This window comes from Sinocyclocheilus rhinocerous, unplaced genomic scaffold (genome assembly GCF_001515625.1).
Source record: "Sinocyclocheilus rhinocerous isolate Xijiao unplaced genomic scaffold, SAMN03320098_v1.1 scaffold986, whole genome shotgun sequence".
Taxonomy (NCBI): domain Eukaryota; kingdom Metazoa; phylum Chordata; class Actinopteri; order Cypriniformes; family Cyprinidae; genus Sinocyclocheilus; species Sinocyclocheilus rhinocerous.
In genome coordinates, this window is record NW_015645515.1 from 278,031 (window position 1) to 305,530 (window position 27,500).

Here is a 27,500-nt window from a genome sequence, read left to right on the forward strand (position 1 = left end):
AATGTATATCGAAATATCGGAAATGTGTTTAAAAATCATATCACCGTTATTGAAAACAATTATATCGCGATACATATTGATATTGAATTATTGTCCAGCCCTAATCCGGGCCGATCATGAGGAAAATCGGCCGATTCCGATCCCTGGCCAATCGATCGGTGCATCTCTAGTCCTGACCTTCATCTGTATCATATGTGTGTGTGTTGAAGAACATAAAGTATCAGTGCAGTCATTGATTAGATTTAGGAGTGTCTCTCAATAAGCCATGAAACAGAGCTCAGCTCTACTGAATAAACACTATGTATATGAATCATTCATTCAAAGAGGAAGTAAATCAGCAAAGTTATTAGGACTTCTCCCATTCGCTCTCTCTGTTAATTTAACTTAAGTCAACAAACCCTTAAAGAAACGTCTCGGGTTACGTATGTAACCATGGTTCCCTGAGAAGGGAACGAGACACTGCGTCCTCTAGGGGTCACTATGGGGAACGCCTTCAGCGTGACCGGTGTCTGAATCTAAAAACGACAATAACATTGGCCGGCGAAAGCCTATATCGTCACTACCTGGCGCGATCACAGTATAAAAGGGTGCCGAGATAACACGTCTTCCGCTTCTTCGTCTGAGACTTGCTTCTGAAGCATGGCAAGGAAACCAGAGGACGCAGTGTCTCGTTTCCTTCTCAGGGAACCATGGTTACATACGTAACGTGAGATGTTCCTTTCTGAGGGAACTTCGAACTGCGTCCTCTAGGGGTTGCTATGGGGAACGGTATACCCACGCCACCATGCTGAGGGGAGTGCCAGAAACCACGGCGAGCACTAAGTACCAACTCTACCATAGCCATGGGAGTTGCCCCTAGGACGCCTTGACGGCTGTCAGTGGCATTATCCCCTCCGGCCAAGGGCCTGAGCTGCATACCCTAAACAACTTACCTGATAATGGCTGGGCTGGGAAGCACAAGCCTAGGGCAGAGCTCAAAGGCTTGGAATCAGAAGAAAGAGATTCCTTTGAGGGGATACGGCCAGGTGTCTAAAAACCAGACCCTGGCCTGCCACGCAGGGGGCTACTGCCGGCTCTGAATGAGCTCGCTCAAAGAACTGACTCGACAGATCTTTTGTAGCAACACCCTGCTCAGAAATGTATCAACAGGGATACATAGGTTGAGTGGAGCCATACAGGATTTTAGAAAGTGCGTAGAATGCCTAGCGTGCACACTTACCACAGTGTAAAGAGAAGAGTGTAAAGACCATCGACTCTACCGTGCAACTCCACAGTGCAGGGACACAGACAAGGGTCATAAGTATCGCTCTTGACTCAACCTCTTTTTTACACCTTTCTTCACTTCTGTTTCTGTTTTTATGACCAACTCTTACTATGTGTTTCCATATCCCTACTATTACTACCACTCGCAAACCATGCATCACACACTATAGGCAGCACAATACTAACAACCTGTGCACTTTGCCTATGTCTGCTAATACACTACTTTCTTTTTCTATTGGTCTCTGGAATTGTCAGTCTGCAGTAAACAAAGCAGATTTCATTACATCTATTACTAGTCATTCAAGACTAAACCTCATGGCCCTGACAGAGACGTGGATCAAACCAGAGGACACTGCTACACCTGCAGCACTCTCCAATAATTTCTCTTTTTCCCACTCCCCCCGTCTGACTGGAGAAGGTGGAGGTACTGGTCTGCTGATCTCTAATGATTGGAAATTTATTCCTTTACCTTCTCTGGGTATTAGCAGCTCCTTTGAATCACATTCATTCACTATTACCCACCCTTTTAAAATCCATTTTGTAGTTGTTTATAGGGCTGAGTTTTGACACAAATTTCAAGATTCGATTCGATTCTCATTCACAAGTTTTCGATTCGATTACCAATTCCTACCAATGATTACCTTCGGATATTTAGTCATGTTTATTTTGTGCTGAAACTGGTATTAATGTGGAGGAGATGATCAGTTCACGTGCGCCTCGCGCTGCCACGTCTGTTGAACTGAGGTGCTACAGTGATCACTCCACATTAAACAGCGCGCACGTCTGTTGAACTGAGGTGCTACAGTGATCACTCCACATTAAACAGCGCCAAAACGGCATTTATTGTTTAAATACTGCAATACAATGGACAGAATTTGAAATCTGAGACTTTGTTTCATATGAAAAGTACCAAAGCACAATGCTTATTGCGATTTATTGGATTGGAAGTACCCTTCAATGTTCCGTCCATTAACTGAAAACAGGCTAGACTAATCGATTCTTGGGATTTAGGAATCGATATCGTTCCGTAAAAATGAGAATCCATCAATATAGAGATATCAATATTTTTTACCCAGCCCTAGTTGTTTATCCACCCCCAGAACCACAAGGTAACTCCTAGGATGAATTAGATGTGCTGCTCTCAACCTTTCCTGAGGATGGTACTTCGCTTCCTCCCCCTAAACAGTTATCATCTCTTGATGCTAACAGTGCTACTGATACTGATACTGATACTTTCTGCTCCACTCTTACATCTTGTTTAGACACTGTCTGCCCCTAGGGCCGTACCACCCCTTCTGCCCCTTGGCTGTCTGATGTTCTCCGCGAACATCGTTCTAAGCTCAGGGCTGCTGAAAGGGTGTGGCGCAAATAAAAAAAATACTACTGACCTTAATGTGTATCAGTCACTCCTCTCTTCCTTCTCTGCTAATGTCTCCACTGCTCATTCCACTTCTCTTCTCTGTCTACATGGCATCACTAGGTTCTGTCATTCAGAAACATGGCTTTTCATATCACTGCTATGCTGATGACACTCAACTCTACCTCTCATTCCATCCTGATGATCCGACGATAGCTGCTCGCATCTCAGCTTGTCTAACAGACATTTCTTGTTGGATGACGGACCATCACCATCAACTCAACCTGGCTAAGACAGAACTGCTTGTGATTTCAACAAACCCATCGTTTCATCACAATTTCACCATCCAGTTAGACACATCAACCATAACTCCTTCAAAAACAGATAGAAACCTTGGAGTTGTGATTGATGATAAGCTGAATTTCTCAGACCACAATGCTAAAACTGGGGTCCTGCAGATTTGCTTTATACAACATTAGGAAGATCAGGCCCTTTCTTTCAGAACATGCAACACAACACCTTGTTCAAGCTCTTGTTCTGTCCAGGCTGGACTATTGCAATGCTCTCTTGGCAGGTCTTCCAGCCACTTCTATCAAACCTCTACAATTAATCCAAAATGCCGCTGCAAGATTAATCTTTAATGAGCCGAAAAGAACACATGTCACACCTCTGTTCATCAATTTGCACTGGCTACCAGTAGCTGCTCGCATTAAATTCAAGGCATTAATGTTTGCCTACAAAACCACCCCTTTACCTAAATTCATTACTTCAGATACTATTTAAACTGAACTGAGCTGGATGATGACATCACTGAATTCAATGATGAACTGCCTTTAACTGAAAAATTAGTGTTTACTATTGTCACTTTGCATTATTGACACACTATTTTCCTAATTAATGTTGTACAGTTGCTTTGACACAATCTGTATTGTTAAAAGCGCTATATAAATAAAGGTGACTTGACTTGACTTGACTAAATGTAAATGTAAATGTAAGGTGACCCTCTAGGTGAGGGGAGCACTGCTAAGCTCGACCAACAAAGAGAGCAGCCTAACAGGGAGGCAGAGAGAGGCCTAACAACCTGAGGCTGCTGCTTAATGGAGTTCCAAGGAGCGGAGGACCCAATAAGAGGAGACCTCAGATGCTCAATTGGGAGTGGCATGCTCAAAGGTAACCCTCTGAGGTGAGGGGAGCACTGCTAAACTCACCAACAAAGAGAGCAACCTAACAGGGAGGCAGAGAGAGGCCTAACGACCTGAGGCTGCTGCTCAATGGAGCTTCAAAAGCGTAGGCCATGCTTTTCATGAGAGGAGGCCTCAGACGCTCAATTGGGAGCGGCATGCTCAAAGGTAAACCTCTAAGGTGAGGGGAGCACTGCTAGGCTCGACCAAATAGGGGCTACTAATCAGGGAGGCAGCAAGCGGCCAAACTACCAGATGTCGCTGTCACAGAGCTCAAAGAGTGGAGGGCTCGACCCTTAGATAAGGGAGAGGAACCCAGCTCGACCGAAGCGATCAATAGCCTAGGGGCAAAATATCTAGCTCTCATGTAGAGAGAAGGACTCACATAATCTGCCCAGAACCGGCGAGCTCATAGAAGACTCTCCCGCAGTGAGGGGAGCACAGCCATGTCCGAGGAGCAGATTGACCTCAACTGCTACATCAGAAATGGGATCCAGCTTAAAAGGGGATCGCACATTTCAACAGGGAACAAAAGGGTCCCAGCATAGAGGCAACTGACCAAGGAGGCAACAGGACGGGCCTACCAACTCAGCATTGTTGCATATGGAGTTCTCGGGAGCAGCACTCTCGGCTCTCAAGCTGAGGTGGGCCCTCAAACACAAACTGGGACTATAGGCTCATAGCTAACCCTCACAGTGAGGGGAGCATTCTCAGCTTGACCAGAAGGCAGCGGTAGATTAGAAGGGCAGTCTAGCAGGGCCCAAAGAGAGACCATCAACTGATGCAGCTGAACACAGTCTCATGCTCTCTATCTCGATAGAGAGCATGGGTCCCGCTTAACCAGACCCGAAGAGAACCTGAGAAACAATGGGACCCATTAACCCATTCATGCATGAAGAGCTACTGCTCCTCAGAGCCGAAGCACTCAGGAAGGGTTTCCACAGAAACACATCTCGCTCATACCTCAGGGAACGCAGCGTCCTCAAGCCCACTCCGCAAAGGGGCGATTCACTGGTTCGACCATAAGGGCAGTGTGACAGGAGACCCCCGGGGGACCTTCTTGAACCAAACACCCAGCCAGGACATCAGGGAGCACATCACGAAGCATTATACTCCGAATATGCTCACCCGAATGGAGGACCCGCGGGTCCTGAAGTTGCAGCATTGTACTGCGGACCTGATCAGCTAAAATGGCTCTCGCAGAGGCCCTGCGGCTTGGCTGCGTGGTCCAGAAAGCATGAAGCCGAAGATGCAGGGCTATCATCCAGCCTGGATCCAGTACCGACGGGTGAGCTACCATCACCATGATCGGTCAACAGCGAGAGGGTCTGACTTTAGCAGGGGAGGGGCTCGCAGAGGTCCTAACCCTAAAACACAGTCAGAAAACAGAAACGGGTCCAAGTAGCGCTGCGGAGAAACTAGTTAGTGTATTTACATAAACTAGCAATAGATAGATGAAATGGATCATACTCACCAACCACGGCTCCTGCGCATGACTCAAGCTCACGGGTATCATCTGAAGGCGAAGCTCGAAGAGCCCTTGGGTCCGGACTATATCAGTAGGTAGTTCTATGGGACATAGAAACTAACCAAAACATCATAGGTCCAGCATGAGAGACTGTATTGCAAGTAGGGATATGCCGGTATCAAATTTTCATGTTGCGATTAATTGCTAATGCTTTTATTACGGTATACGTTATTATCACGATATTGAAATTAAGTTAAAAAAAAAGTGCTGTCATAATACAGTATAACAGGTTTAATAACTTTTTTCTTATAACAAAAATAACTGAACATTTAAATGCAATAAAGCAATACAGAAATATACTTCAAAATTCGGAATAATTTGTAGTATATAATTATTCACGGTATTTAGAAGTGCCCACGATAACAATATCGTGCATATTCATTACCGTGATATATCGTACTACCAAATACCGGCACAAGTCTAATTGCAAGCGCAGGAGGCTCCTACCTAACCTCAGGTGGAGGGGATGGTGGCTTCGGGAATTAAGGGAAGGAAGATAAGAGCAGATGTGAAAACTCTTGAAGGGAGGTGAGAAGATGTTTACTCTGGTCCGGACGAGAGCGCTGAGAACGCCTCATCTGGATCACCTCCCTCAAATCTTGCCTGTTACCCTTTGACTCACGCCTCCTTTGACCCTACCTAAAGGTGAGGGAGGGGCGCGAGTCGCGACACTAGTCTTCTGTGCCCGCCTCTGACCCTTAGATCAAGATGGGCCAGGACCCCTTAGTTGTTTGGGCTCAGACCTGTACCTTCGTGGATTGAAGGATTTAAAGGCAGCCTAGCTGATCATAACCCTCCAGCTCGCCTTGGCCTCCTTAAACTTTTCGACCACCGTCTCAACGGAAGTGCCAAAAATCTCAGAAGGGGAAAGTGGCGCATCAAGGAGAAAGCCCTTCTCTTTCGTCCCGATATCCGCCAGGTTCACCCACAGATGCCTCTCCGTAACCACCATGTCCGCCATAGATCTGCCAATGGTAGTAGTGGTCTGCTTAGTGGCACAGAGAGCGAGATCTGTGTTCAGCTCAGCCATCTCATCAGGGGATAAACCCTGGCCTTTAACCAGGTCTTTCAACAGGTCAGCCTGATAAGCCTGAAGCACCGCCATAGTGTGCAACAAAGCTGCAGCCTGACCTGCTGCTGCGTACACCCTGCCATTCAAACGAGATGTATCTTGAAGGGGTTTGGACGGCAGGGAGGGAGCCTTAAGAGAAGATGTCTCACCCACAGAGAGATAGCTGGCGAGCGTCTCTTCAATAGGGGGCATTTTCTCATAACCGTTCTCATGCATCCCCTCAATATTGGCATAACTAGTATGCTGAAACCTATGGATGCGGGATGAATACGGACTTTTCCAAGCCTTCTCGATCTCCACATGGAGATCAGGAAGAAATGGAAGGCTCACTTGAGCTGGAGGGTTATGATCAGAAAGATAACGCTCATCAAGGCGGCGCGTTCCATAACCTCAAGCAACTCAGCGTATGCAGGGCAGGAGGAATGAGAGGACTCAGTCTCAACTTTTTCGTCCTCATCCAACATTTCCTGCTCTTCCTGGCCTGGAGCCAGCAGAGCACTAGCCACTGGAACAGACGATGTAAGAGAAATAGCATTGTCATCCAGCAGCTCACTCTCGTCCACGACTGACGAGTGCTAAAGGGAAAGACCCTCTCTCAACTCATCAGCCAGGTCCACCTGCGATCCCCACGAGCTCATTTTCCTCCGTGCCTCAGCAGCGGCGAGTCCTGAACCGTGGGGAGCTGATGGCTGTCCCTCTTTCCTCGAAAAGAGAGACAAACAAGAACAGAGCTTTTTCAAAGAAAAAAGCTCAATGCATGCAGATTGCCCCCCTCGAGGACATCGCGCGCGTGCTCTTCACCCAAACAAAAACGCAAAGATCGTGTGCATCATCAGGTGTCAAATAACGAGGACACGGATCCACACACTTCTTAAATGCCTTACTAGTGCTCGCCATGGTTTAAAGAGCAGTGTTGGGGAAAGTTACTTTTAAAAGTAATGCATTACAATATTGCGTTACTCCATAAAAAAGTAACTAATTACGTTACTTAGTTACTTTTTATGGAAAGTAATGCGTTGCGTTACTTTTGCGTTACTTTTTAAATCTGGACAGGGCTTGCTTGTTTGTTTTTAAAATAAAAAAGTTATATTTTTGACTCGCGTTACTTGTAATGCGTTATCCCCAACACTGTTAAAGAGGAGAGATACATTCTCTTACCGGAATGCACGCTTCAAACAAAACAGTCGTGAAGATGAAGAAGGGGATGACGTGTTATCTCGGCGCCCTTTTATACTGTGATAGCGCTGGGTAATGACGTCATAGGCTGTAGCCAGCCAATGTTATTGTTGTTTTAAGATGTATGCTTCAGACACCGGTCACGCTGAAGGCATTCCCCATAGTGACCCCTAGAGGACGCAGTTCGAAGTTCCCTCGGAAGGGAACTGCATTCATGATCGTCTTATGTACATAATTTTTTTAATGTATATAATAGTTTTTTCCAGTAAAACAGAATATTAAATGTGAAATAAATGTAGTGTGGGACTTTTATCCATGAGGAGCAGTGTTTCTATGACAGATGGTGGAACAATGAGAAATTGGTGATTTTACAAGTTTTGTTTACAAGTTGTTTGTGAAGTTACAGTTTTTTTTTTTTTTTGTTGCAAGATTGTGAGTCCTTTTTTTTTATTTGTAATAACATGCATTAATAAATTGTGCATAATTAAACCAGAGTGTGTAGAAAGTGAATAGGGTCACATTTGCCTTACTGAAACAATGTTATTACTTATGGAAGCTCCTGAATGTTTGCAAAAGGAAGGTTTAGTCAGATTGAGCTCATTTGTGTCTCTAGATTATAGCTGAGCACACACACACACACACAGAGAGAGAGAGAGAGTTGCGTGTGAAGCGGGTTTGGCAGGTGGAGTTCAGCACTGCTAACAACAGCAGGTGCAGCCAGTGCCAGCTCAGATTTTCTCACCTGTCACAGGTGTGTGTGTGTGTGTGTGTGTGTGTGTGTGGGTGTGTGTGCTTTACATATTCATGAGGTAACAGGGAGGAGGCTGAAGACACACACACACACACACAGAGAGAGACTGAATCAGTCCTGAGGAGAGAAGCATATGATCTGGACCAGAGCATACAGTAAGTCTCATGTTGTAGTCATTTCTTTCTTTCTGTGATTTTAACATGTTATTGCTCAAAGTTACTGCTCACAAGACTTGGAGATATCAGTAATCAGAGATCACAGTAATTTCATTTAAATATCCACTTTAGAAGCATGAACGTATCTGATGTTTGAGGTGGTACTGGGATCTCGTAGCTTTGATGGCAGACTTTATCCTGGCACTTGTATGCACAGTTTGAGATGACGGTTTCTATTTGGTCACCGCTTCATCTCATTGTTTAGGAGAAACTACTGACATGATTTTCTGTCTGTGGGAAGCAGGTGTGTGCATTGAGGTTCTCACACGTCAGCCCACTGATTTTATGATGAAGTGTTCAGATTGAGTTTTTGTCCTGTGAAATGTTTTGTTTTGACTGTTGAAAACTGTCCGAACGCTTCTGCAAACACATGCAAATGCCGAATCATCCGAGGTAGTTCTGTGAGCTGTGGTGAAGAGCGATTGGTGAGTTTGGGATGTAATTGTGTCTGTATTGATCGTTCAGGCGATGGCTGCGGTCTCTCTGGTCATGATGAAGGTCGAGTTGAGAAGTTCCTGGACTTTCAGCTGCTAGAAATAATGTGTAATATAGAATTACACAGATTGAATCATATAGATGAAATATAGATAATATAGCTTCTGTAAAGAAGCAGCATGGTAATTAGTCTGTGTGAAATGTCTAACATCGCTTTTATTTTTTTTATTAAATAGTGTTCTGGGTTCATTACATCGCTGCTGTTAGTTACCACAGAAAATAATTCAGACTCATTCCTCATTTTGTAAAAATGATCCTAAGTTGTGTGTTCAGTAATACACTTACAGTGGAAGTCCACGGGTCAAGACATTCCTCAGTAAAAATGTTAAAATGCACAGATTTGGAAGTATAGCCACAGGACTTTCAAAACACATTTAGATGACAATCTAACTCATGGTAAACATTAAAGCTGGTAACTTTCTATGATATGCACAAGGAAACCAGGAAGCTGTTGTTTACAAACAAACCAACCAAAAGTCAGCTAAAATAAGACTTTTTTGGGGAGGAATTCATATAATCTAATCATATAATTCATATAAAGAATTTGGGTAATGTTCACTAAAATATCTGAACATAGAAACTCTGCATTATCCTTTGACTAGGCTGCTGGTAGATTTCATCAGATCAAATCTGTGGCATCGCATAAGCGTTCATGTTTTGTGTTTTTGTTTGTCTGTAGATTTGTCTCCAGCAGCGCTGCAGTACTCCTGTGGATCTGTAGAGCAGCCTCAGAAGAAGAAAACCCCGCCCCCTTCCAGGCCATGCCCCACCCAGCTCACACAGAGGCCACGCCCCACTCCCTCAGCCACACCCAAGACGGCCAGAGCACAGAAACCCCACGGTATTAAACACATCTTACTGTCATTCATACCAACAGTCTTTTGAAAAAAGGATGATTTTGTTGTGTGTTAATGGTCCTGTTTTGGGGTTTCCAGCATGCATGTGTGTTTGTGATGCTGTGAACTTGCATGGATATTTTGTGGCTTTCATATAGTGCAAAACAGACAGAGGAAGGAAGTGCGCACAGCACTATCTGCTTCCTGGATTCAGCTTGAAAATGGCATCATTGAAGTTATATTTCATTCAGTTCTAAATATGCAACTCATCCAATATACACTTTACAAATTCATACTGATTTGAGGCAGTTTATTCACTCATGCACGTACACACTTCATCTTCTTGACTCTGTTGTGTGTGCGCATGTGTGTGTGTGTGTGGGGTTATGTTTGTGTGTTTGCTGTTGCTGTGTAACCGCAGCACTTTTCGCATGCTCATCTCTACTTCCTGTTCTCAGTTCAGGAAGCTGCCAGTTTCTCGGACAGCTGAAGTGTCTCCATCTTTCTTCTACTCTTTCTGGTTTTCTTGCATGCGACTTTGGTGTGGCGGGTGGATTGGGAGGATCAGTATGGAGGGTGAATCTCTGGGCTGCGAGCGGAGGATGTGGAACGAGACTGTTGTGATGGAGATAGAGCTGGTCTGAGCGTCTTCTCTCTCTCTCTCAGTGCCCCCTAAGCCTGTGCACCTGTTGCCGCGGGGTCCCGTCCCCCCAGCGCCCTGCCGACCCCTTCCCAGCCCCCCTCCGAGAGCCAGAGTCCCGTCTGCAGGACTCGTCCAGGGCTTCCACAGCTCCAGGTAAGATCTAATCGGGTGTATGGTGATGCTTTGAGGACGAGGGATTCGAACAAACCTCTAGCCGTCCATAAGGTGTGTGCTGCGGCTCGGATGATGCCTCAGATCATGTGGCTTTGTTGAAGAGAGGTGTGCGGTTATGTTTCTAATCGAGTGGGCTTGTGATTTCTGTCTGGTGCAGAATAGAATAGGCATAAAATCCTGTAGACTTAAACTGAAGAAGGCCAGACTCGGTTGTGTAGCGCAACAGTGGCACTGTGGCAGCGGGTTTTGCACAGTCAAACTACTCACATTTCAATTTAAAAATATATGAAAATCTTGTATGTTTGTTTAGTAACACTTTACAATAAGATTCTCTGAGTTAACAGTAGTTAACTCTATTAGTTAATGTGAACTAAGAATGAAAAATGCTTCTAAACGCATTTATTAATCTCAGTTAATTTCAACATTTTCTAATACATTATTAAAATCTTGGTAGACCTGAGCTAACATGAACTAACATACAACATTTGTGTTTTCATTAACTAACAAAGATTAAAAAGAAATACTTTAGTTAATGCATTAAGTAATGTTAACTTAAGTGTTACCGATTGTTATTTATCTGTAATGCCCTGTGTTTATATCGGGGTCCAGTTGCATAAACAGTCAGGCTATGCCTTAAGAGCTAGTTTGACTAACTAGGAGTTAGCCAAGTTTTAATCAGTCTTTTCAGATTCAAATGAGACAAATGTGACTTAAAAGTTATGACCAGTCATGAAGAAATAAGATTAGATGAGCAACTTCTTATGCAGACAGTTTATGCATCCGGCCCCTGCTATTAAGATGCATTTTCTTTGTTCCGTTCACAAAGGATGATGTTAAATGCAGGTGCAATCGGGGTCTAAAATGTTTGGAGTTTGTCCACTTTTAACCACTTCCAGAGGGAGTCGAAATGCATTGACTGGATTGTTTTAGTAATGTAAACGTTCAAGGGGTCGAATGCTTTTGAACAGCCGCAAAAAGAAGCCTGCTAACCACTGACTTCACACGTGAGCATTATGGGATGTGTTTTGAGAAAGCACAACAAAACAGTCGATTCCAGCTTCACGGTGTTGTGCCAAACACTGTTTCCATTTGCTTACTTTCCCGCTCACTCATAAGCAGTGCAATGGCTTTATTCATTCAGTCGTATCCGTCCACCTCTGTCATGAAAGTGTGATGAAAATATCTCAGTAAAATCAGTGGTCACAGGAGATGCATTTAAATGCATGTTAGGACCAGGTGTAAACTGCTCGACTATCATTGAAAACGTCTTTTGGTGTAAACGGGGCACACGTTACACACATTTGGCAAGAGGCAAAACTTAGGCTAAACATTTTTTAGACCTTGATTGTTCCTTTATCTTGTAAGGTCTCTGATTCTGGGTCTCCAGCGGAGGAACCACCTCCATTGGGGAGCCGGCATGGATCCTCCAGCCACTCGAGAGCCGGATGCCAGCGGTCAGCCTCCGCTCATGCAGTCCCCGGCGCCGGCAGCAGTGCTGGATTCTGAGGATGGACTTGCATTTAAAGCATGTGAAATCTCCGAGCTTTTGAGATTGTCCAGCTTAAACTCCTTCCAGACGGACTCTGCCAATGACGCGGAGATTACAGACGAACTTCAAAAAGAGCATCAAAGACATTCCAGAAGCGGTTTGGAGAATGATCCCAGTGACTTAGACGGCGAGCGGCGTGAAGGGAGCGGTAAACATGGAGACGGTGAGCAGGAGCGGCCGCAGGGTCACGAGGGGACGGAGGCAAGCGGAAAGATCCCCAATCGGGACAGTGGGATTGACAGTCCCTCCTGCGGGACAGAGAGCGAGGGCTTCCCGAACGAGGACCCCATCGAGGAGGAGGACAGGAATGACAGCATCGCCACAGAGACGGAGTCATGCATCACCGCCGGCAACAAACGGGACTCGACGCAGGATGAAGACAGCGACCTGGACGAGGGGAGCAGTGAGGATCCCGAGAGCCTGGAACTCAAGGTAAGAGCGCAGACGAATGAATCTGGAGCTCTGGTTACCAACACACTAGCATGCACTGTACGGCAGACCGACTCACTTTGAGTTTGGTGTTTAACATCTCAATTTGTGGCGCACATACACGTATTGGGTTAAAGTGAAGGTTCAGGTTTTTTACAATGGCTAGGACCCGTTTCTCAATACATAGGTCACTTTTTCAATGAGCGCAATAGCAAAACTCTGCATACCTTTACATACTTAAACTGTTAAGCCTTAACATAATAGAAAACTGAATAAGACAGCAGTTTGCTGCATTTGTACAGTAATGCCATATTGAAATATATTCCGAATCTAAACAATGAAAGACTATCAAAACAGTCAGATGTAGCTGAACACCTGCACAGGTGTTAAAGCTGCTCACACCACAGACAATAACTATAACAATAAAAATAGTCCACAGCACAACTCTAACGATAATGACACAGAGGACCAATATTCAGAGCAATTCATTTCCAGCTGATGAACGATAAAAACACTGACAGCCAATCAGAATGCAGCCTGACTGTAATGAGCTGGTTCTCAATCTGGGCCGGACTTCAGCCTCTTGATTTCATTTCTATTAATGCAAAAGGGTGAATTTAGGAATAATGTCATGTAAACATGGAGCGTGTGACCTTTACTGCAGTGAATTCTGAACACTAGAGAGTCTCATTCTTGATTTGTAAAGACATTGAACAGAGAAAACATTGTATGGTGCTTCCTGTTGATGCTCCCTCTGTTTTACGTATGTTTGTACCTTTGCTAGTGTTATGAGTTGATTTGAGACTGTATGAAGAGGTTTGGTAGTTTAGTGCATTTTAAATGTGAAATTAACTGCTCTGCCTGCCATGCTAAAGTTGGTTAGGAGAACTGTGTGAAGTGACTTTTCAACAGCCATCTTCTTGATCGGTTACTCTTTTTCCACTTGTTGCAATGCATTCTGGCTTTGCCTTCACGGTGAAGTGAACATGCAGTGCTGTCTTAGATTGTGGCCATCAGAAGGGATGTTTAGAGCGCTCCTCACAACGAGTGCTCAGCTGTGATGCCTGCAGTGCTGTCTAGCTAGGTGGCTCAGAAGGGTTCACTGAAACAAGTGTGTGAACATGTCTCATGCTGTCGTGCATCAGTTGTGTGTCACAGGCCAGAGGAAGTGAACATTTTAAGTAGCGAGCGCTGCACTTGTGTCGCGTGGGGGTTGCACTTTGTGAACATGTTGTGTGTGTGTGTGTGTGTGTGTGTGTGTGTGTGTGTGAGTGTGTGATGGTTTCATTGACCAAAGAGGATGGAAACTGCTGGTTATCGAGCTCATGTGTGTAGCTATTCATATGAGCATGTTTGACTTTGACACACTCCACACTATTTAAAAGTCAATATAAGTAGAGTAGCTGTAAGAATAATATAAAGCTCACTGCATTCATACACAGTCTACATTAATGGTGTTTTTTTTGTTGCAAAAACTAGAATGTATCCGAATAACATAACAATAATAGAAATAACAATAGGTCCATTCTTGGTCTTTAACTTTTTTTTTTTATTATTTTTTTATGTACCAACATAATTGCTGCTTGTTTAAATTACTTTGTTAAAATGAGCTTAAACCACATAATACTTGAGAATTTTGCCACAATTGAATTGCATTATGTTCAGTAACTTTTGTAAAACGTAGGTTAACTTAATCATTTTGTGCTGGACTACATGAACCGTTTTTATTGACATAACTAATGGGCAGTGGCTCTGTAGTTCCCAGCTTGCTTTGCATGAAACCATATTAGGGGAGTAAATGTCGACATGAAGTGTTAGTTTATGTGTTTTCAGCAAAGATAAAGCCTTGTAAATGTTTAATGTTTAGTTATGCTGAAGAATTAGAGTTTCTATTTAGATGTGCTTAATAGGCTGTGAGAGGCAGTTGAAGCAAATCTTTTCTTTCTAGCTCCTCTCATATGTACGAAGAAGAAGAAATGTAATTGTCCTTTACATGCTCTCAAACTTAAGTCTATTAGTTTATGTATTTGTTTATTATTTCTTTAGCCCTCCTGTTGTGTTGAACTTGACCCACATTCAAACTTTTAATTGCTTGATTATTGATTGAGCTATTTATTTCTGCTTGAAACCGTGTGACTTTTTCTCATTTAGGGTCATGAATATGAATGCAAGTTTTCGACACGTAGATGTACAAAAATTGTTTTGACTTTTGTTTTGGGGTCAAACTGACCGCCATTGGTTTCCATGCAATTCACCAAAAACCAGCACTTTGAAAACAGAAAACCTTTATTGTAGCTTCCCAAAGACTAAAATATGAAATACATGAGAGCCAATGAAGTTTAAGAGTCAGTTTACTTGAAACTGAAGACGTGTCTTCTGAATCATCCAAGGATGTGCTGTTTCTTTATCTAGTTGAGTCTGTGAACGGGTGTTTGGTTGTTCGTTTTTTGGATCTCAGTTACTAGACTGCTGCAGCAGTGAAAATAAGTGTGAGGAACCCATTTCAAGTGCAAATAATGTTAGATACTGTTTGTTTTTACTTGTCGTTATTTGCATCTCAGTGTGCATATAGTCACTACAGGTAATCATGGCTAGGAAATATTTGTATTTTGTGTCTGAGCTGCTCATTTTTCAACAAAAGTATGTTGGTCAATGTGGCACAATGGGAGGAAGAATTCTTTAACACAATAGTAGTTCATAATTTAACGTGAATCTTTGGTTTTTTTCTGTAGTGTCAGTTTTTGATGAATTGCATTTCTTCCTTAAGTTTTCCTTCATCTCGTGAATGGTGAATGAAGGGTCTGTCAGCGAGCAGCTGAGGGTGCGGCTCTGAAGTGCACTCACTCGACAGGTTCCCCTGCTTCCCAAACCATCACTACTGCTTCATAATGGAGAAGAGGGTTCACTCACTCACACATTGTGCTGTTCATCACTGATACGAGTCGCTTCAAGGCAGACCTGCAGAGTCTTGTGGACAGAAGCGCCGTGGGCTGAGGGACAGGGTGTGAGAGCGTCCAGCCGACTGGCCATCCGTCACATGACGCAGCGCTTAGTCAGGGCTGAGAGTGTTTTTGTGCCGGTAAGGTGTGACAGGAATGGAGCTTTGTGTCGCCCATATTATGAGCACACGCATTCACCCAACACACGCCCTGATACCGCGGTACACGCCACAAACTGCCACTCTGCTCTCGCGCAGCGCTGGATTCTTCATGCATTGTGTTCAGATCCACACACACACACACACCTCTGGTCTTTCCTGTGTTTCCTGGTGTGAGCAGCACATCTGCTCATAGGAAAGGTGTGTGTGTGCTTTGCGAACAGCTGACGTGTTGATGTGTGTTTAATAGCATGCTGTCACACAGGATGTGGGATGAGCTGCCAGAGTGTTTGTGTGCGCATGTGATGCGTCTTCATGCGCTCATGTAAGCTAGATTAACTTGGGCGAAGAACAAGCTGCCAAAACTGTTGCCGAATTGACCTAATTTTCCACATGTTTGCATGGATGAACCTTGATATAGTCTGACAGACCATATGCTTGAATATCACAAAAACATTTCATCACAGAATCAAAAGAACGACTCTCGTTTTTTCAATAATGACAGGCTAGAGTCACCCATATAGGCTATACACTGTCTGAAAAGCACATTTTCATCAATCTGTCGACTTGAAATAGATGAATTGTCATTCAGCGCTGGAAGAAATTAAGAGACCACTTAAAAATGCTCACTTTCTCTGGATTTACGATTTATAGTTATGTGTTTGAGTGAAACATAATTTGTGTTTTATTCTGAAAGCTACTGATGACATTTCTTCCAAACTTAAAAAAATAAAATAATGGTCATTTAGAGCATGATATGACCATTGGTCAAAATGACAAAAAAGATGCCATGCTTATGTTCATTTTTAGACAACACAATACTTCAGAAGAGCTCAGAAATCAATATTTGGTGGAATAACCCTGATTTAAAAAAAAAAAAAAAACATTTGTTATTTTGACCAAAACATTTTTGTCCAAACCAATAAGCTCTAAATGACCAAATTTTTGAAATGTGGAAGACATGTTATCAGTAATATTTCACTCAAAGCTATACCTAGTAAATCCAGAGAAACTGAGAATGTTCTGTATGTAGATTTCTTTAGATGACCACATATCCTTATTAGCTCTTATGATATTTATATGAATAATTTTCATATAAATATCATAAGAGCTCTCATAAAGCACTTTTTAGTGAATCACCAGCAGTTGTTCCATTTAAAAACTAGTCTTTATTTAAATGACGCAAATAGGTTTACAGCTCACGTGAAACGGAATCATCAGGTTTCTGCTTTTAAACCCTCTGGTGCTGTACATTTGCTCCATAGACTTCCATTGTATTTTCTGGATTGTCTGCACAAAGTAAGATTATTTTTGTGGTGATCAGCAGGATTTGATAAAGTTTTAGCTGTCATTCTGTATCATGCTTTAGTGTGTCCACTACTTCATTAACAGTGTGCTTCTCATGTTTGTGTCAGTCAAGCGTGCTGTCTGTCAGTGGAGCCGGTGGATGTTGATGTGTTGTGTTGTTAGGCGTATCTGTATGGTGTGTGTGTCTCCTCCCGTTTCCTCAGATCTGCTGTCCTGTGTGTGTGTGTGTGTGTGCTGACACAGCAAAACCGTTTTAATAAAGACATACCGTCACATTTGCCCACTGATGGACAACATTTACTTTCCTGTTAGTCATTGTGTAACTCTTTAAGTGGTAAAACACTGGTTGATTTAGTAATTTGAAGGAAGTTATAGTTTGTTACCAGGCCTGTGGCATTTTAACAAGGGGTTTAGTCTTGTTTTAGTTTGGTGACTGAAACTGATGTGCCTTCCTGTCTTTTACGCCTGTGTCTCGCTCTCTCTCTCTCTCTGCCTCTCAGGGTCTGCCGTCTGAGTCACAGAAGCTGTTGAACATTGCTAAAGAGTTGCTCCAGACAGAAGAAGCGTATGTCAAAAGACTCAACCTGCTGGACCAGGTAAAACGCACACAATCATGGATCACTAGTCCTCCGTTTCCCCTTCCGTCTGCGTGCTGCGTTTGAGTATTCCATTAGGAGAGTTTCTCATTATTTACATTGAAATTAATTGTAGCTGTGGTTGTTTTGTGTTCATACAGCTTCCTGTTTCTGACACTTCCTCTTAGTCTGTTTCCTCTACAATCAATGATTTTTGATCTTATGTCAGACTGTTTCTCGGCCGACCCGTAAAGCCACAACAAGCTTTCAGACCACTGAGAATACACTGTAATGTGTCTCCAAAAAACACGGTTTACGTTGCATTTAAGAATAATTAAACACGTGGTGAGAAACGGTTGACGCTGTTGTGTGTGTGTATCTTGTTCTCAGTTTTTTTACTCTTACTAAAGTGGTGAGAGGTGCACTGAAGACAATGTCCTTCTCACCTAAAAAGGCCTAACGAGAAAGAATAACTGCAATTATTTACTTTTACTTGATTTATTCACCTTATTTAATCAACATATTTAATTATTAAGATTATTAGATAAAATCTTGAAAAACGTTCTAAACAAAAGCTCTAAACGTTTCCCTTCCAGCTAAATGACAAGTAAAATAGCCGGTTGTTATCGCACAATATCTGGCCGTCGATATGAAACGGTTTATTCTGCGCTAACAGCCGGCTGGATGTCCATTATACCACTTATTACACGGATAGTTGCACATAAGTAAATAATTAGACACAGAATATTGATTTGAGGGGAAATGTTTTATTAGCTCATTAACCCAGACAAATGAACGAGTTCAAACAAGATGGACATTTGAGGGATAAGGTACAGTCATGCTACTTATTATTATTATTATTATTATTATTAATCACATGGACATGAAATATTGATTTGAGAAGAATCTGTTTTAAAATCTTATTATCTAATAATCCATTTCAGTGTATAAACCAATTGTTCTAGCAACCAGGCGAATACTTCAACAATATTACCACAGGCCTACTATTAATACTGAAGTCTTCTGGTTCCATTTTACAGTAAATACAGTCGATAACTGAGCCGCAAGATGCATTTGAATGAAACGAGGCTTGGATTGTCTTTCTTCTGCGGAGTTTTAGAACATATATCAGCTCATATAGTATATACAGGTCCATACAGTGCGAGTGAATGGTGACCAAAACGGCGGAGCTCCAAAAACTCTGTTTTCTGAAGCATTCGAATTAGACCAAAATGTTCCTACAGTTCAAACAAGTTATGTAATGTGATAGTCTCTAACCTGAGCTATAAATCGCTCACAGTAACCCCTCTGTCATTGTGTGTGTGTGTGTGTGTGTGTGTTCAGGTGTTTTGTGCTCGTCTGACGGAGGCCAGCATCCCTGCTGAGGTCATCACAGGAATCTTCTCCAACATCTCCAGCATCTACCTCTTCCACCACCAGTTCCTGCTGCCTGAACTACAGACACGCATCACACAGGAGTGGTGAGCACACACACACACACACACACACACACACTCACACACACACACACACACACACACACACACACACACACACACACACACACACACACACACACACACACACATACACACACACTCACCCCTTTCTCTGAAACTTTTGCAAACCAAAGCATGTGGGGTTTGAGCTGATGTATGTGGTAGTTGTTGTACTCTTACACTGTGTGGCTGCGAGTTGTTAGAGGAACATGTTCATGTAAATGATGGTTCCTCTGCCTGGACAACTGTGTGAACATCATAAACATGCACTAAAACCACCAAAACAACAGCTGATTCCAACACATGAATAGAAACAAACAGAAGTAATATTATTAAAAACATTGTTCAGGCGAAACAAAAAAAACGTAAAGTAATTAAAAAATGAATGAATTGATGAAAGAAGTCTCTTTTGCTCAGCAAGGCTGCATTTATTTGCTCAAAAATATAGTAAATACAGTAATATTGTGAAATATTATTACAAAACAGCTGGGTTCTATGTGAATATCTGTTAAAATATAATGTATTTCTGTGATGCGCAGCTGTATTTCAGCATCATTACCCCAGTCTTCAGTGTCACATGATCTTCAGAAATCATTCTAATATACTGATTTGCTGCTCGAGAAACATTTCTGATTATTATCTTAGTTTTATTCTTATTAAAAGGACAACTTTGCCAATTTATAACTAGCTTTGTATTGTTACAGTGTCAGTAGTAAATGTAAATGAACTGTGTGTACTCTTCTCGGTGTTGCCTGCACCCGGACATTGCTGTTTAGCAAAAGTCCACCAGACACACTCTGTTACATCCGGTATTCTTTTGCTGACAAATGAACAGGGATATCTGTGTGCAGATGGCTGAAAATCAGTGCGGTTGATCTGTTGCTCACTACCTACAGAACAAATGACTGTTATGAGGCAGATCTTTCTTGTAATTCAGAAACGTCTTTTAATGAATAGTTCAAAAAGACACTGCCGTGTAAAAGTTACAGTATGAGCAAAGAGAGATTTCATTTCATATGAAGGTAAAAGGGACATTATAACTGAAATATACCCCACTGAATCAAGATTGTGATGTCATTAAGGGTGAAAGGAGAGACAGTAGGGAGTTTCATGCTCCAGCGTCATGTGACCATTCTACTCAGATCTAAACAGATTTCCTATAGTTGATGAAGGTGTTTTGTGTGTATGTGTGTGTGTGTGTGACAGGAGCTGTAATCCACGCATAGGGGACATCCTGCAGAAGCTGGCCCCGTTCCTGAAGATGTACGGCGAGTATGTGAAGAACTTCGATCGTGCCATGGAGCTGGTGAGCACGTGGACGCAGCGCTCCGCTCAGTTCAAGAGCGTAGTCCAAAACATCCAGGTCAGAGCCTGCACACAGACCACAGATGACATGAACTGTGTCCCACGTGATATATGACCGAACGCAGGCTGCAGTCTGAACACGTGTGTGTGTGTGTGTGTGTGTGTGTGTGTGCGTGTGCAGAAGCAGGAGGTGTGTGGGAACCTGACGCTGCAGCATCACATGCTGGAGCCGGTGCAGCGGATCCCGCGCTATGAGCTCTTACTGAAGGACTATCTGAAGAAGCTGCCCGCCGGTGCTGCAGACCGCAGAGACGCAGAGAGTGAGTGCAGAACACACAGCTCTGTTCACTGCCATAGTCACTTACATTTACATTGAGTTCACTTATTATACACACTATCATACGCCATTCAGTGCCAGATGTCACACTCATTTATCTTTTGGTCACAACACAGTGGAAAACCTAAAGTCCTGATGCTAATAAGTACTAACACAATTAATAGAAAAATACATGCATTTTTATTGATCTGTTTGTTTAATTTATTTTATTTTTTATTAATAATTTTATAAATAATATCACAAATCTGAGTTATTATCTACATATATTGTATATAGTGTAAGTCTATTATTGATTTTTCAAGGGATCAAATAAATCAAAACATAAACATTATTTAATACATAATGGAATGTTGCGATCAATTAATAATGCACTTAAACATAAATAAGGAGTGTGATGTGGTAAACGGAAAGGAACATGAAATACCATGAAAAATATGCTTTAAAGTGAAAAAACGTAATTGACAAAATAAATATATAATGAAATAAATACATAATGAAATGTTGCAATCAATAAACACAAGCATAATGAATAGTGAGTGCAAATAAATAATTAGGAGAAATGTATTTATTTATTTATGTAAAATGAAAAACACCACCTGAAATACGACATGTTATACGGCCTGAAATAAAGAATGACACGAAATGCACACTGCCATTCAATAGTTCAATAGTCTGTATGACTTTTAATGTTTTTTTAGTGGAAGAGGTCTCTTCTGCTCAGCAAGGCTGCATTTATTTGATCAAAAATACCGTAAAAACAGTAATATTGTGAAATATTATTACTGTCACGAGCCGTTACTGTGAGGAACGAGGATACGTGGAGTAAACTTCAACCGAACAGACTTTAATAAACATCCAAACGGGAACACACACGTAGCGGGGAAAGACGACATTCAATACCAGACGAAGGAAGACAGGGCAGACTACACTTTAAATACTGGAGCAAATGAAGATAATTAATGACACACACCTGGACCAAATAACACAATCAAACATGAGGAAAAACTGGGTCAGGGCAGGCACATGGAGAGGGAAAAACACACAGAATGAGTCCAGGGGCGTGACATTTACAATGTAAAACAGCTGTTTCTATGTCAGTATCTGTTAAACTGTAATTTATTCCTGTGATGCGCAGCTGTATTTTCAGCATCATTACTCCAGTCTTCAGTGTCACATGATCTTCAGAAATCATTCTAATATGCTGATCTGCTGCTCAAGAAACATTTCTGATTATTATCAATGTTGAAAACAGTCGTGCTGCACAATATTTTTGTGGAAACTGTGATACATTTTATTTTTCAGGATTCACAGATGAACAGAAAGTTCAAAAGAACAGCATTTATTTGAAATAGAATACCGGTATTACTAACCCCAAACTATTGAACAGTAGTGCACCGGTAGTGAAAACTGTGATCACAGTCGTGATGGTGGCTCTAAAGCATCTGCTTGGTTCCTGATGAGTGTGTCCCGGGTCATTATCTGAAGTGCAGGTGCGGTAATGATGGGCTCGTCCGCTGGAGTCTTTGTGAAAACACCACTGTTCACAAATGCAAACAGAGCCCATTATAATCACAATGATGTTGCTGAATGAGTCTGGACATGTGCAGACAGATGCCGTTCTATTTCTGCCGCTCGCGTCCACTGTAGACTGAGTGTTATTTTAAGGCTTTTTCACGTGCTTATCAGCTTACATGAATTTATGTGTGCTTACATTTTATAGTCCTACTGATTGCAACATCCTATGACATTTAATAACTGCATTATGTTTATTGAATTGAGCCTGTTATTCCTACCGTATCTATTATATTTGTGTGTTTTTATGCGCCACATCTGAGACAGCATTGATGTTTAAATGAGTTAGAGTCTTTTTAAAGTCTGAGCTGTTTTTAACCGTGTTTAGTGATGTTGTGTTTAACTGGTTGTTAACTGTGTTTGTCTGTCAGATGCTCTGGAGCTGATCTCCACCGCAGCGAACCACTCCAACGCTGCCATCAGGAAAATGGTTAGAGCCGTATTCAACTGTTCCTCCTCTTCTGTGTCTTGTTTCATCTCTCAGACAGGATGTACTGTTTCCATTTCCTGTCTGTGCGAGTGAAAGGCTCTCCTACTCTATATCGCTCTCATTTCTCTATCTGTCTCTTTCTAATGCTGTCATGTGGCCGATCACAGTTCTTCTTTTCATCGAATGAGTTTGTGAATGCAAATTACAAATGACTGCAGAACACCCACCATCCCTCTGTGTGTGTGTGTGTGTGTGTGTGTGTGTGTGTGTGTGTGTGCGTGCAGGAGAAGATGCACAAGCTGTTGGAGGTGTATGAGAAGTTGGGCGGAGAGGAGGACATCGTTAATCCAGCCAATGAATTCATTAAAGAAGGCCACATAAAGAAGATGTCGGCTAAGAACGGCACGGCACAGGACCGATACCTCTATCTGGTGTGTCTGTCTGCTCAATTAGGACTCTTTAGCTGTTTATCTATGCTTCAAAAGTGTTCTTGCATCAAGGATTATCATGGTTTGACTTCGTGACACAAAACAAGAAGCACTGACTGACTTGGATTAAATTCTTATCATTTACTGATTTACTGTTGTTTCAAACACAAAAGGAGATGTTTAGCAGAATGTTGATGCTGCTCTTTTCCCATACGATGGAATCAACAAAAAAAGAGAAAAAGTACCATCAGAGTTCACACAGAATGCATTTTTGCAGTTAAACAGGCAGTGCAACAAAAAAGGTCTGGCTGAACACCTTTTAACTTGAGTGCTGCGTTTTTAGAACGACATTTCATGCACGAGATGCTGAAAAAGATGCGAGAGCAGTGGTCAAACACATCCATCTAGTGTACGTTTGCATAGAAAAGCAATGGAGAATCAGCGCAGTGAAATTCAAAAATGCATACCTTCTGAAGACATATAAATCACAAAGGTTTCAATATGCTGCATCAAGATGCATTGCTCCAGATTTGACGTTTAGATATTCCGTAAACTGTTTAAGCTAAAGTCAAAATATGATTTGTGAAGACTTATATGAACTATTAGAGTCATATGGAATCTTGTTATGATACATTTATGCTATTTAAGCTTATATGCTTTAGTTGTGTGGAGGAGAGCAGCTAATACCATCTGCCAAACTTCTCACTTTATGTTCTGTGGACGAAAGAAAATCCTAAAGCTTGTTCCTGTTATCTGCTCATTCATTTCAGCTTCAAGACAAATGAGAATGAGTATGCTGGTGCTGATGATGTGTGTGTTTGTGTTTCTCCAGTTCAATAACATGGTGCTGTATTGTGTGCCCAAGCTGAGGCTGATGGGACAGAAGTTCAGTGTCCGAGAGCGAATCGACATCGCAGGGATGGAGGTATGACTTCAGCCATATGTTCAGCTGCGTTTATGGTTATTTCTGTGTCTTCATCTCGTCATATGCTGGTGTTCTCACGTTGGTTGAAGGTTCAGGAAAACGTCAAGCAGAACGCCCCTCACACTTTCACCATCATCGGCAAACAGCGCTCGCTCGAGCTGCAGGCCAGGTGAATGCACACAGCACTTGCTGTCCAAAGACTTGATATTTCTCAGCATTATATCACTAAGTATATCGCAATATTCCCTCTGGTTTTGCTACTAAAGTTTAAATTAGACGCACTTCAAACATCATAACATGCATACTCATGCAAGCTTGTGGAGACACTTAATGTTGAAAAAGTATGCTACAATAATTGCAAATGTTCACAATGTAGCTTAAATCTTCCTGAATATATACAGTACATATGAGCTCTTATCCATCAGGCCTATGTGGAGTCTGAATGTGTGCTTATGTCTGTGTTTGACAGGACGGCTGAGGAGAAGGACGACTGGATAAAAGTGAGTCATTCTCTTTGCACAAATGTTCACTCCAAGTGCACATTCAATACAATTAATTGCTTTTTGACAAGAGTTTCTGGTGTGATTTCAGCACAACTGCAGCTTCAACAGCATCATTGCCGTTTTTCATATGTTTATGCAATTCTATTTCAGGTCAACATGAAAATGTAATTGACTGCATGTAATGACATTATAAGCAAAATTACTTTCTTGACTCGTGCTCTTATTCATATTTGTGCTTATGTCTGTGTTTGACAGGACAGCTGAGGAGAAGGACGACTGGATAAAAGTGAGTCATTCTCTTTGCACAAATGTTCACTCCAAGTCCACATTCAATACAATTAATTGCTTTTTGACAAGAGTTTCTGGTGTGATTTCAGCACAACTGCAGCTTCAACAGCATCATTGCCGTTTTTCATATGTTTATGCAATTCTATTTCAGGTCAACATGAAAATGTAATTGACTGCATGTAATGACATTATAAGCAAAATTACTTTCTTGACTCGTGCTCTTATTCATATTGTGATCAATTCAACAGTCCACTGTATTCTAAAGAAGAAAAATGCATAATTTCCATCAAATGCAATAACTTGTCTTTGAAACATCTCTCAAAGCCCTAAAACCCTTTTATTTTTCAACCATCATTGTCATTATGGAGACTCTTTTCACCCTTCAGTCAATTCCCCATTAAGATAACCAAGTCCTCGTGAATGCCTTATTTCACTCTCAGATGTGTCACGCTACAGAAGTACAGTGTACAGGTTGTGTGTGGACGTTTCGTGTCATTATTCACTCACGCTCATCTTCTTTCACTCTGCTCTGTGGAACACAAAAGGAGAAATGTACTTTAATTGCATAGAATAGTGTGGAAGGCAATGAAGAGGGACATGAAAGCAACATAAAAGTAGTCCATATGACTCATGCAATATACTGGAGACTGAAATATAAGTCGTCCTTCACTGAAAATCAACATTGACATTTGTCCTCGCTCTCCTTAGTGCATTCGACAGAGAAGTGCAAACAAATGGTTCTTTAGAGTCAGTAAATCTGTGATTCAGTTCACTTGAATCTGTCGTTTCTCAGTTGTGAGCGCACTTGATCATCAGAGCTGAGGTGTGGATGCTCTCCATCTGTTTGCAGGTGATCCTGGCGACGATTGAGAAGCACAAGCAGAACAGCGAGACGTTCAAAGCCTTCAACATCTCCTGCAGCCGTGATGATGAGCACATGCCTGACACGCCGGTAACACATCCCTCATGCACTCAACCCTTTCCAAACTAGCCTTACTTAGTCATGTTTTCTGTGCTCCGCTGTTGTTAGACACACTGGAATTATGAACATTTGGGAATGTTCCTTGGTTTCGGAGTGAAATGTGACATGGGCATGATCTAGTGGTCACGCTTTAAAAGCACAGTCCTGTGTTTCATCGTCACACAAGCACACGCACACATCATGTGACTCTCCTCTCCTCCTCATGTGTGTGATTCTGTGGTTTGCTCGCAGGGCCTGTGGAGCAGCACGAGCACATATGAGGCAGACGGAGCTCAGCATGAGAGGGTGAGACGCACACAGACAGACACATCTGAATACAGGCTAGACGTCACTGTGTTAACCTGTGTGTGTGTGTGTGTGTGTAGAAGAGCTCAAAGAAACGAGAGAAGGAGAAAGAAACATGCAAAGGCTGCAGCGAGGCCTTCCATTTCACCAAACGCAAACACCACTGCAAGAGCTGCGGCGCGGTACGTGAGTCGGCTGCGTACACACAGACACAGGTTTGATGCGATGCAGTGCGTCCTGACGTGTGCCGGTGTTTGTCTGCAGGCCGTCTGTGGGAAGTGTTCGAAGGTGTCGGAGAGCAGGAACATCCGCATGTGTAAGCAGTGTTTTGAAGGCCTGCAGGGAGCTGAAGGGACAGCAGGGGGCGGCACTGAGCCTAAGAAAAAAGTCGAGGTGAGAAACTTATTTATTTTTTATTTTTTGTCCTACCTTTTTACAGTCGTTTAAAGGAACACTCCACTATTTTTGAAAATAGGCTCATTTTCCAACTCCCCTAGAGTTAAACAGTTGAGTTTTACAGTTTCCGAATCCATTCAGCCGATCTCCGGGTCTGGCTGTAGCACTTTTAGCTGTAGCTTAGCATAGATCATTGAATCTGATTAGACCGTTAGCATCTCGCTCAAAAATGACCAAAGAGTTTCGACACTTAACAATCGTAACTACAGAAAAGTCAAGTTTTAAATAGGAAAAATATAGAAACTCTTTGGTCATTTTTGAGCAAGATGCTAACGGTCTAATCAGATTCAATGATCTATGCTAAGCTAAGCTAAAAGTGCTTTCAAAAATAGTGGAGTGTTCCTTTAAGACAGGACTAGTAGGGCTGGGTGATAAATCAGTATTTATGTATTTATTTATAAATTCATTATTACTGTTGTATTAATCAGTATTTATTGAAAACAATCCAAAATATTGATAAAAATATTTTAAATAATTTACAACCTGCCAAAATAAAAGTTCAGTTTAACGTCAGGAAATTATGAAAGAAATATATTTCTCTTGTACAGTTGAATGTACTTCTCAAAAGTGGTAGTAATAGTAAAAATAATGATCTAATTTAGTAAAACATTACATTCATTTATGATGACTATTTCAAGGAATTAAAAATGCAGTGCTTTCATGCACATTGTTATATTTTTATTTAATTACATTTTTAAAAGCTTAATTTAATTGTTAAAGTTTTATGGCAAAACATGTGAAATGCATTTCCTTTAACATTAATGCGGTGAAATGAATATTGTAATAAATATAGATATTGAATGATATTGGCGTATTGCCCAGGTCGGCTCTTATCTGATAA

General features: G+C 42.0%; 1 protein-coding gene across 5 annotated transcripts in view; it reads left to right on the forward strand.

Moving 5' to 3' along the window:
• Positions 1 to 27,500, forward strand: part of fgd (faciogenital dysplasia) — a 53,410-nt gene that overhangs the window by 19,818 nt on the left and 6,092 nt on the right. Inside the window, exons 2-18 of one of the 5 annotated variants that reach the window (XM_016509612.1) lie at positions 8,329 to 8,483; positions 9,718 to 9,879; positions 10,541 to 10,670; positions 12,057 to 12,672; positions 17,575 to 17,670; positions 18,994 to 19,130; positions 20,355 to 20,511; positions 20,635 to 20,773; positions 22,734 to 22,792; positions 23,077 to 23,223; positions 24,053 to 24,145; positions 24,235 to 24,314; positions 24,615 to 24,645; positions 25,787 to 25,888; positions 26,150 to 26,203; positions 26,284 to 26,385; positions 26,468 to 26,596. In XM_016509612.1, the coding sequence (XP_016365098.1) occupies positions 8,462 to 8,483; positions 9,718 to 9,879; positions 10,541 to 10,670; positions 12,057 to 12,672; positions 17,575 to 17,670; positions 18,994 to 19,130; positions 20,355 to 20,511; positions 20,635 to 20,773; positions 22,734 to 22,792; positions 23,077 to 23,223; positions 24,053 to 24,145; positions 24,235 to 24,314; positions 24,615 to 24,645; positions 25,787 to 25,888; positions 26,150 to 26,203; positions 26,284 to 26,385; positions 26,468 to 26,596 (2,256 nt within the window). In that variant the 5' untranslated portion in view covers positions 8,329 to 8,461. Of the gene's footprint in view, positions 1 to 8,138; positions 8,484 to 9,717; positions 9,880 to 10,332; positions 10,671 to 12,056; positions 12,673 to 17,574; positions 17,671 to 18,993; positions 19,131 to 20,354; positions 20,512 to 20,634; positions 20,774 to 22,733; positions 22,793 to 23,076; positions 23,224 to 24,052; positions 24,146 to 24,234; positions 24,315 to 24,614; positions 24,646 to 24,903; positions 24,935 to 25,786; positions 25,889 to 26,149; positions 26,204 to 26,283; positions 26,386 to 26,467; positions 26,597 to 27,500 lie in introns of those variants that run through there. The other 4 variants (XM_016509611.1, XM_016509614.1, XM_016509613.1 and 1 more) reach the window with 4 other exon arrangements.